General features: G+C 58.0%; 2 protein-coding genes across 2 annotated transcripts; one reads left to right on the top strand and one right to left on the bottom strand.

The window, feature by feature from the left end:
* Positions 1-269: 269 nt before the first annotated feature.
* LOC136049904 (G protein-activated inward rectifier potassium channel 4-like) lies at positions 270-2,199 on the bottom strand. Its single transcript, XM_065738447.1, has 3 exons — positions 1,987-2,199; positions 686-1,892; positions 270-517 (listed from the first exon to the last, which is right to left on the bottom strand). Exons 1-3 carry the CDS (start codon positions 2,197-2,199, stop codon positions 270-272), a joined length of 1,668 nt encoding a protein of 555 aa, XP_065594519.1.
* Positions 2,200-6,995: 4,796 nt separating this feature from the next.
* Positions 6,996-7,688, top strand: CLDN25 (claudin 25). The gene has a single exon (XM_065738323.1). It carries the CDS (start codon positions 6,996-6,998, stop codon positions 7,686-7,688), a length of 693 nt encoding a protein of 230 aa, XP_065594395.1.
* The last annotated feature ends 2,939 nt before the right edge of the window (positions 7,689-10,627 follow it).

The following is a 10,627-nucleotide window of genomic DNA, read 5'->3' as shown; positions in this document are numbered from 1 at the left end:
GGACCTTTTATGACCTTTACGACTGTGTGTGTGTGTGTGTGCGTGCTGCAGCTTTCCCCCATTCCCATCCCGTGACGCCTTGTCCTGGTGCCACCTTCCGGAGGAGAAACACGCCGGGAGCACTCAGGGCACCGCCCCATGTGGTTCAAGCAGCAGCAGCGGACACTGACATCAGCTTTTCAATGAGCAGGTTTTAATGTTTGCCCCTCTCTGCCCCGTGATGTAAAACCAAAGCTCTGCGGTCGCACTGAGCCTCGCCGTCTGCCCGCTCAGGGCCCGCAGGGCTGTGGCTGCAGCTCCCAGCACAGGCTGGGTGTGGAGCGGTCCCTGCGCTCCAGCTCCGCCATCTCCTGCATCTCCCTGGCGCTCGCTGCTGGGGTCTGCACCTCGAAGGTCAGCTCGAAGCGGCTGTAGTCCACGTGGAAGGCGCCCTTCTCCAGGGACATGCACGGCTCAAAGCGGTACCCCCACAGGATCTCGTCCTCGGTGTAGGAGGTGCGGGCCTGGCACGTCATCCCTGCAGCAGGGACATGGCGAGAGGCGGTGATGGGCTTCGCAGCACGCTCACACGGCTGGCTGCCCGCAGACCCCACTCCCTGTCCCTCGTGCCCAGCTCTGCCAGACCCCTGCCCGCAGTGTGGCTTCAGCAGCAGCAGGCTGGGCACCCCGACCCCTCATCACTCACCCGTGGCTTCCACAATGCCCTCAAGGATGATGATGATCTCAAACTGCTCCCTCTTCAGCGACTCTGCCGACAGGTCCCAGAAGGGGCTGTGCTGGTTGATGACGTGGCAGATGATCTGTGGCTCCACCAGGAACAGCCTGTCCTCCCCTGTATCGTAGCCTAGGTTCAGCTCCGACTGCTCCAAGGGGATGAACTCCCCTTCTTTGGTCTGTCGGGATTTGATCAGTTTGGCTCTTATTTTGGCGTCCACCATGTGGCTCTCCCGGAGGTCCCCGATGCGGAACATCAGGCAGAGCTTCTCGTCCCTGTGGGAGATGACACAATTTTTGCTGAATATTAAGGTCTGGGCACGCTTCTTGGGCCGGGAGATCTTGACAAACATGCACCCCACCATGAGGGCATCGATCATGGACCCAATGATGGACTGTGCCATGAGCAGGATGACGCCCTCGGCGCAGTTGGCCGTCACGATCCTGGAGCCGTAGCCAATGGTCCTCTGACTTTCCACAGAGAAGAGTAAGGCAGATATGAAATTGTCCACGTTCTCGATGCACGCCTTCCACTCCGGGTCCCCAATGTGGTTGACATCATCCCTTACCCACGCATCGAAGAAATAGATGGTGCCAAAGACAACCCAGGTGACGATATAGCACATCATGAAAACAAAAAGGAACCAGCGGTACTTGAGGTCCATGATGGTGGTGAAAATGTCCGAGAGGAACCTCTTCTTCTCCTGGATGTTGCCCAGGTTCACTTGGCACTTGCCCACTTTGGTGACGTAGCGCTGGCGCTGCTGCTTGCCGGCCAGGCCCAGCGGCCGCTCGTCCTCCATCAGTTTGCAGCGCCGGCTCTGCATCCTCTCGGAGGCGGGGATGGAGACGATGCTGCGGTTGGGCGTCCTGCTCCGTGCGGGGCTGGGGATGCTGGGCACGCTGCGGGTGTGCCGTGGGTACCAGCGGGACGTGCCGTCACGCAGCGTGGACGGGTGGTCTTGGCGTGAGGCCCGGCGCTGCTTGGGCACCTCACTGGTGGTGATGGAGACGCTGGGCCAGCGCCTGGTGGGTCCCACGGCCTCCGAGTCCACGCGGCTCTGGGTGGGAGCTGGGTCACTAGGAGCATCGCAGGGCGCCGAGAGGTCGTTAGGAACCAGGGCACTTCTCTCAGCAGCAGCATCTGTGAGAAGCACGGGGACGGCTGGGACTTCAGGCTGTAAGGGGAAAGGCTACAGTCAGCATTAAAGCACCTTCCTCGTGCTCTGTGCCATCATGCAGCACAGCAAGGCCGCGGGGCCGTGGCCCTACCTTCTGTGGGAAGGTGCCATAGCGGCTGGTGTCGGTGGGCGGCCGCGGCAGGTAGGCCAGCATGTGCCTGGCAGTGGGTGCTTGCACGGGGGGGATGGAGTTCCTGCGGCTCCGGGGCTCCTCGCGTGGAAGCCAGCTGCTGCCCCTGCTGTTGTGGGTGCACAGGCCGTGCTGAGGCTCCGTGCTGCTGCTGGGAGGAAGCACTGCAGCCATGGTGCAGGGCGCTGCGGGGACAGAGCGGGATTGTCAGCTGGAGCTGTGGGGTCTGTGAGCAGTGCAGGGTTGGGATGTTGGGGGGAGCACTGCGTGGTCCTGCTCACAGCTCCCTGGGGCTGTAGCAGGGGAAGGATGCTCATGTGCGGGGAAGTTTGGGCACCAGCAATGCCATGGGGCTGTGAGCAAGCACGGAGGGCGGCAGCGTTCCCCAGTGCGGTGTCTCAGCCCCGCTGTCCCTGCTTGCTCCGTGCCCCTTCCCTGCACCAGGATGTGGTTGTAGGGAGAGCACTGTGCAAATCCCACAGCCCTGGGGCTCGTCAGGGTGAGGCAGAATCATCACTAACAGCAGCCCCATGTGTGCCTGAGGGGTTTGGAAAGAAATCCGTTGGTGGGAAACAGACCCAAAGACCTCACCTGTACTGCTGACATCAAAACAGCCTTGGTGCATTGTCTGGACATCACCTCCCACTCACTTGAAGATTCAGTGTTTATTTTAATACAGGTTTCCACTGAAAGGGATGTTGGATGTGACCCAAAGTGCTACTTCAAAATGCAAACAGCACCCCTGAGCAGAGCCAGAGAAGGGCTGGAGCCCATCCCAGGTGCAACCTGTGCATGGGGGTGTCATGGGAGCAATGGGACCGGGGAGCATCTCTGCAGCCCCCACTGCAGCTAGGAGGGCAGCACAGTGCCATCCCTGTGCGTGCACAGGGACAGGAGGTGCAGGGCTCAGGAGCACTGCAAGAAGAGGCAATGTGCAGCAGGCGGACCTGGGGGAGAACCCCATCTGCAAAGGGCCCCGGGGATCTCCTGGAGGAAGCGGGTTGTTAATCTGAGTCCCACCTAAACCATAATCCCGTTAGCCGCATTTCCGCAGCAGCTGCGGCACAGTGCTGCTGCAGACATCGGGCTGTGACAGAGGGCAGGGGGAATGCCAACCCTGCAGCCATCCCAGGGCCAGCAAGCGGTCCCTCACCCCATGCACCCACTGCAGCTGGTGCCCAAAGCCCCCAACCACCCTGGAGCAGGTGCTGGTGGCCACCCGCTCCCGCTGGGTCCCAGTCAGGTGATGGAGCTGAGCTGGGCAGGAGGCACCAGATGGCTAAGCCAATTACTCGCCCTAATTGCACTGTACCACCTGGGGATGGCTTCCTCCCGTTCAGCCCACTTTGTGCGGCCCTCAAGCTGCGTGAAGTGGGCACATCCTCAGCGCTCGTTGCCTGCAGCTCGTTCCCTGGAAAACTCCTTTAACGCCACCCAGAATCATAAGTCAGAATGGGGAAGCCCGGCCAGGCACAGGACCCAGCCCTAGGGGGCACAGTGCCGGGGTACCTGGCTGGTGGAGCCCACTCCCCGTCAGCAGGCTGCAGCCTCACAGCGGGACCGACCCCAGCACGGCTCCGGGCGCTGGTCCCCCCAGGGACGAGGGGAGGGGCCCTGCTGCCTCATCCAGCATCCTCTGCCGCAGCCGCTCGGTCCTGGCGCGGGCGCTCCGTCCGTCCGTCGAGCAGCACCGGGGCCCGCAGGCTCGGCTCTTGGGGCAGCTGGGTAGAGAAGTTGCAAACAGACAAATTCTGCCATGGACCCATCCTGTGGTGGGGCAGCACTCACACTCCAGGCATCCCCAGGCCTCTGCATGGGAGAATCCTGCGAAAAAAAACCACCCCATCCCAGCTGCACCCCGCAGCAAAAATGAATAAAGAAGAGGGAACATGGAAAGCAATGTGTGTCTGCATCGCCTGGGCTGGGCTGCGAGGATTGGGCTCACGAGCCCTGGGGGAAGGGCGTTATCTCAGAAATAATTATCTGCTTTAATTATTCCCTTCCTCTGGCAGCTCTGAGCTGACATCTGTACACCCCGGGTGCGGGGCTGGGGAGGCAGCAGCAAGTGCGGGAGCTGCAGGAGAGCTCCTGGGTTTGGAGAGCGCAGCTCCTGGGGGCAGAGCAGCGGCAGATGAGTGGTGAGAGGTGTCGTAAATCTCTGAAAACTCAGAAGCCCTGAGTTTTAAGATGATCCGGAGTTGGACTGGACAACGTTTAAAGGCTCCTTCCGACTTAAACGATTCTGTGATTTCCCTTGGTACGCTACAGGGACGGCTCCTGCCAATCGGTTGTATTTTGAGTTTTCTCCCCAGCTGCGTGTAATTCCCGGAACAGACACTGCGTGAGACTCAGGGCTGTGAATTCTGGATGCCTGCAGACGCTGTGCTGGTAGAGATGCCCGTGCACGGAGCTCTCACATCCAGAACGAGGAGGCGAGCGGTACTGCAGCCCCGCTCCGTGCCTGCCCCCGAGCCCTCCCACCCCACACTGCTGCTGTCCCAGCCCTGCTCCTGCAGGGAAGTGCCACCCGGTCCCATGGCAGCTGTCCCATCCCACACTGTGGTTCCCAAACGCTCGGTGGTGCCCAGCAGCCAGCACATCCTCGAGGCCACCCGCTCTACCCTCGGCATTGTGCCCCTGCCCCATTCCTGCCCCAATCCCCCAACTCGCAGCCCCACAGCACCTACCGCATCTCCGGACACAGCCCCTCGGCCTCCGCCTGCCCCTACAGCTCCTGGGCACCGACCCGTCTGCCCCTGGGCATCTTCCCATCAGTTCTGGGGGGAAATCCCCTCCTGGCTGTGCCGCGGAGCTTAGGGGAAGGAAAGAGAGCTTGGCCCGTCCTCCAATCCTGCTCCAGGAGAAGAAGGTCACTCGCTAATCCCTCTCAATGACGGGCAGCATTACCTCAAGATGATTTAATTGGAAGGGCTGGGGGCAGACACGCCGCGGGGACTTGGTGAGGGCATTCCCAACAAGAGGATCCCGGCCTTCGTCCTCACCACTCCCCATGGTTTTAGGGACGGGGTCAATAAAGGCTTCAAGACACAGTCCGCATTGGCATGGCTTCCCTGTGTGTGCGTATGCCATTAACTCAGTGCCCAGCACACCTTATCCTGCAGAACCAACGCAACGCATCTCAGGGCCACACTCAGTGCTATATTTAAAACCAGATCCCTACAGCAGGAGGGTTAAAAATAGCAAAGGCAGCAGCACCAAGATTATAAATAGCACTCGGGCCCAGCCCGGTGTGAGGTCACCAACACAACTCCACGGACCACACTCGTGACTGCAGTGCTCGGCTCACCCCGCTCCTCCTGCAGGTGACACAGCTGTCCCCAGGAGTGCAGCCGTGCAAACAGCGGCCGCAGACAGTGCCTGGAGGCAGCCTGGAACCGGCGTGACCAAGGGACGTGCTCGGGGCAGGCAGCTCCCAGACATCTGAGCTTCTCATGCAGGGCAGAAAGTGGCCGCCGTGCCCCAGCTGCAGGGCTGCAATGGGAGGATGCAGCAGAGCAGCCCTCAGCCTCAGAGCAACGGGAGCAGGATGTGTACTCAATGGATCAAGCTCCCCATTCCTAGAGCAAATAGATTCTGGTGTCCCTGCACCTTTTTTAGAGGCCTCCATTCTCTGTGTGCCAGGAAAGTGGCAGTGGTGCAGTGCTGGGGACACGGAGGGCCCACGCGGTGCTGAGCCCCCTCCTCGTGAGCCCACGACACGGGCACGGCTCAGGGTCCTGGGCACAGCACCCACACCAGCACTGTGCCATGGAAGGAGCAGATGAGCGAGAGATTAGTCACTAATCTCCCCACGAAGATGAATCTAAAACGCTGGACCTTGGGCCCATGCATGTGTCCGGGCAGGAACAGATGGGAAGTGTCATGGGGAGGTTAGCATTTCCCCTCTCCTTCCCTATCTATTTTACAGAGGGACGTTTTCTCACAGCAACGCCGTCCCACAGGTGACATCCCCACTCTGCCTCCATCCCATCTCCCCCAGATAACCCCTGGGAGTGGCTGCTCGGATCACAAATGTTTGCAAAGCGCTTTTGAGGATGGGAAGGAGGGTATAAAGTCCGGCCCCATTGCAACACGGAAACTTTCCAGGATCTCTGCCTCCTGGAGCAGGGACTCAGTGCACAGAGCAGCCCCCGGGCCCCTGCTCCTCAGTGGAAGCCCCAGGCACAGCTCTCAGCAGCTCTCACCGAGTTTATTTAAGGGCTGAAGGAGACATGGGGCCTTAAATCGCCCTGGGAAGAGTCCAGGCACCGCACACTGTCCCCACAGCCCCTCTCCCCTCCCTGCCAAACCTGCAGCTGCTCTTGCCAACTCTCTCCTCGGGGTTCCTGAGGCTCAGGGGATTTGCATGCTTCTTGCTTAACCCTCGTGCGTACGGCACAGAGAGGCAGCACCCGCTGCAGCCTGAGAGGTGGGTTTGCCTTGAAGCGATGCTGCCCAAGTACAGGGACAAAACCCTTTGCTTCTTAGAGATGTCCTCTCCCAGGAGCCAGGCCAGAGCATCCCCTGGCTTGCAGGAGTGGGGTGGCTGGCGACACGCACGGAGCAAGGCCAAGCTAAAGCGTTGCACTCAGTGGAGCAGTGGGAGAGAGGGAGCAGAGCGTGGGGCCGACGATGGCTTTCGGAGCAGCTCTGCTCTCCGCTGCACCCAGTTTTTCCTGCCTGGCCAGCGGTGCCTTCTTCTAACGCAGCAAAACCAACAAGACACGAAAATGATCGAGGCCACACCCAGGAATTAGAGGTCTAAGCCTGAATTTCCCCCCCGCACGACTCCTCTCTGAAGGGCAGAAACAAACAGCAGCGCTCTGACCGTGACCGTCGACTGAAACAGCGCGCTCATGGAAATCCACACCACAAATACACAGCTCCAAAAGTGTTAATGCCCAAAGCCTTCTGCTCACCTCAGCTTATCTCAGACCCAGCAGTGGAGCCGGAGCACAGCTTGCAGGAGCATGGAGTGGAGCTGCAACGCGAGGGTCCAAGCGGGCGCGATGCTGCTGGCGCTCTTCGGGTGGGTCTCATCCTGCGTCACCACCTTTGTGCCGCTCTGGAAGAACTTCAACCTGGACTTGAACGAACTGGAGATCTGGACCATGGGGCTGTGGCAGGTGTGCATCATGCAGGAGGAGGGGGCCATGGAGTGCAAAGCCCACGACTCCTTCCTCGCCCTGCCGCTGGAGCTGCGCGTCTCCCGTGTCCTGATGTGCCTCTCCAACGGGCTGGGGCTCCTGGCACTCTTCTTTGCCAGCGTGGGCTTGGACTGCTGGAAGACATGTGAAGGAAAACCTGGTGCCAAGAAACAGCTGCTGCTCGCTGGAGGAGCAGCATTCAGCGCCGCGGGGATCACCACCCTGGTGCCCGTCTCCTGGGTCGCCTACACCACGGTCCTCGAGTTCTGGGATGAAGCCGTTCCCGACATCGTCCCGCGGTGGGAGTTCGGCGAGGCCATGTTCCTGGGGTGGTTTGCCGGGTCCTTCCTCGCAGCAGGTGGGTCACTTCTTATCTACAGCACCTGCCTGAGCCGGACTGGGGCGCCCGCTGTGCCTCCATCCGCCCGCCCGCTGCAGCCAGCCACGCACGGCCCGGCCACGATGTCACCGTGGAGCCACCACTCACACCCCAAAAACGCCGACCTGGTAATCTGAGACCGTGGATTTTGGCCGTTCGGGTTTCAGAGGCGGTTCTCACGCGTTACGGGATGATCTGCTGATTCCTAAGACTGTTGGTTGCAGTTTGGTTTCCTTCCAGCTGTGTCTGTCCGCTTCACTTTTTGTTGAGTTTCGTTGGTTCTCTTCCCCTTTTTCCAAGCAAACCAAGCCCCGTGTTGTAAGCCAAGAAGGCAAACACAGAGCAGTAAAGAGCACTTCGTATTTCTGGTTAACTCTGCAGCGCACTCACTCACTGATTCCACTGTGCTGGCATTCCCTGGGAATCCCCGGTGGTCGGGGACGTAACCGCTGTCAGACCTCTGTCCGTGCTGGGAAGCTCACTCCTTGAATGTCCGTTTCACTTTGATGCATTCTGAATAAATTATTTCAGCCATCAGCAGTACGTTTCTGTGCTCTGAGAGCAGAACATCCTACATGGGATGAGCGGGGATGAAGGGCGTGGGCTGCAGGGAACTGCTCGAGGGGCTGCACTAGGGAGAAAGGCGGAGGGGAGAGAGGGGAGACAGGCACGAGCTGATGGTCACTGGCTAAGCTGGTCAAGTCAGAAATGTAGCAGTGACCTTCATTCAGAAGGTCCTACAGCTGAACTGTTTAGCTGGGCATCAGTGATCACAGAAACCATAGACAATGCAATAGCATTTTGTTGGTGCCTACGAGGATCTCACCTCCATTTTCTCGGTTCAGCTCAGAACAGAAATGAAGCTTTTATTCTCGCTCTCCATTGCTAACACTATCAAACACCAGGCTGAATTAACACCAAGAAACCCACTGCCACAGTGCTGCTGGAGGAGGGAGTTCACTGCTGCTTTAACCTGTCAGCACCAGGAGTGAAGGACACCTCCACCGCACAGCAGCGCTCCTTCGGGAACCAAAGTTCACCGTTTTTCAAAAGCCCCATTTTGAAATCCGCACTTTGGTCCGGAGATGAGTCAAAAATAGAAGCACGTGGGGACAGAGAGAAAGAAAAGAGACGGTTCCCAAACATTTTTTATGCAGAGGAGGGATGGCTGGGGGCACAGCTCGGCTCGGAGGGACCCGGCAGTGCCACAGCGATGGAGCATTCACCATGGAGGGGCCTGAAGGGCAGCATTCTTGCCTGATGAATGCACTTTTCAGACACAAACGTGGGTTTTTTTTTTTCCAGTTACACAAACCCACAAAGCAAAGAGATCTATTTTGACTCGAGCTCCTCACTTGTACCCTTGGGAAATGAAAATGAAGCAGGGGGAGGGAGAATGATGGCAGGAGGCTGAGCAAAGGTTTCCTCTCAGCTCCAGCCTACTCCTCCCTCCACGCCTGATCCAAACTCTCACCGCCTTATAGCCACTGATCTGTGTTCTTGAGGAGCCTTTGTTCTCTCTTTTCATTGGATATCTGCTGGGATATTTTGTTTTACCTGTGCAACCTGATCTGGGGAGCAGCTGTGGCAGGGGGGCTGGACTCCAGAGGTCCCTTCCAACCCCTACAGTTCTCTGATTTTTAGCAGCAGCGCAATAGGACAAACCTACTGAGATACTGCTCCTGCTTTAAGGAGAACTCGAGACAAACCAAGTCCCACAGCGGTTAGTTATTCCTCTGTAGGAACTGATGGAGCAGCGGGACCTGGTCAACAACTTCATTCAAACACAGCTCTGCTAATTACAACCAACTCTGCACCGGGAGGAAGTCCCACTCACACCTTTCATTTGTCCAAAAACACCCGCACCATTTCCTCCCTTTCCTCCTAAGCTGCTGAAAAGGACCTGTGCTTTCTCAGCACGATGACAGAAGGGCTCCATTAGAACGTAGGATCATGTTAGCTGCTCAATATGCAATTAAATGTTTCAATTCCCCAATTAATGGGGAAAATACTCAGAGATTTTGGCTGCTGGAGAACATGGATTTTTCCTCCTCTTTACTAACTCAATGTGAATGCATTATTTCCTCCTGCTTGCCTGGGAACAGCAGATTCCCTCCCCAGAAAACATCACAAGCTATCCCAGGGCCGAAATCAGATTGAAGAATGAGACTTAAGAAGAAGCCAGTGAGCACTGACAGCAAACGGAGGCATTTATTTTCTCAGCACCATCTGCAGGAAAACAGGACAAAGTAGGGGAAGCAGAACTCCCTGCAGCCCCAGGAGAAGCCCAGCCCTCCCCAGGGCCACCAGCATGTCCCGCTCGCAGGGACCCAACACTGTTATCTGCAGACACAGCAGGGCTGGGCATGTGGCCTTCACTGACAGCAGTGCTGAACGTGAACCCTTGGTCACGCTGCTCAAACTCGAGAGCAGAAGTAGAGAACAGGGAGATAGAAAACCAGACAGCAATGTAACCCGGGGCACAGCTCAGCACGTCCCACCCACAGCTCAGTGCAGACAGGCACTGGCACAGGGGGGGCTCAGTCCAAGCTGTGCTCCCATTGTGGCATGTGTTGGCTAATGAAAGCATCAGCCACAAACCAGCTGGGCCTCAGTGTGCACTGTGAGCCACGTCTAACCCCAGGGCATAGCCTGACCTGGCTGCTCCACGTGTCATGATGGTGTTAAGGCACTGCTGAAGGCTTCACTGAAATTCCTGCCTTCTCAGGGACGAGCTGAAGCTGTCAAATCTGAAGAGCAAACAAAACTCTGCGGTCACCATCACCAAACTCAGCTATTCTTCTGTCCAAGCATACAGAAGTCCCCCATGTCATCCTGCCAGCAGCAGGAGAGAGCTCTGAGCTGCAAAGCACTGCACTGCCATCACAGGAGAGCCAAAAGGAGCAATGAATCACAGCACTGCAGAGCTATCAGGAGCTCACAGCTGGAGCTGCATCCAGGGACAGACACTTCTGCATGGCTCTGCTAATGGATTTCTTTCTCTCTGCTTCCCTTTCTTTCTGCTGAAGCCAAAAGGAAACCTTGAGAGGGGAAAAAAAAATAACATACGAACACA

This window comes from Cyrtonyx montezumae, unplaced genomic scaffold (genome assembly GCF_038088225.1).
Source record: "Cyrtonyx montezumae isolate F1298 unplaced genomic scaffold, pur_monq_1.0 scaffold_22, whole genome shotgun sequence".
Taxonomy (NCBI): Eukaryota; Metazoa; Chordata; class Aves; order Galliformes; family Odontophoridae; genus Cyrtonyx; species Cyrtonyx montezumae.
Note: the sequence above shows the minus strand (reverse complement) of the source record. Positions and strands in the feature narration are given on the sequence as shown.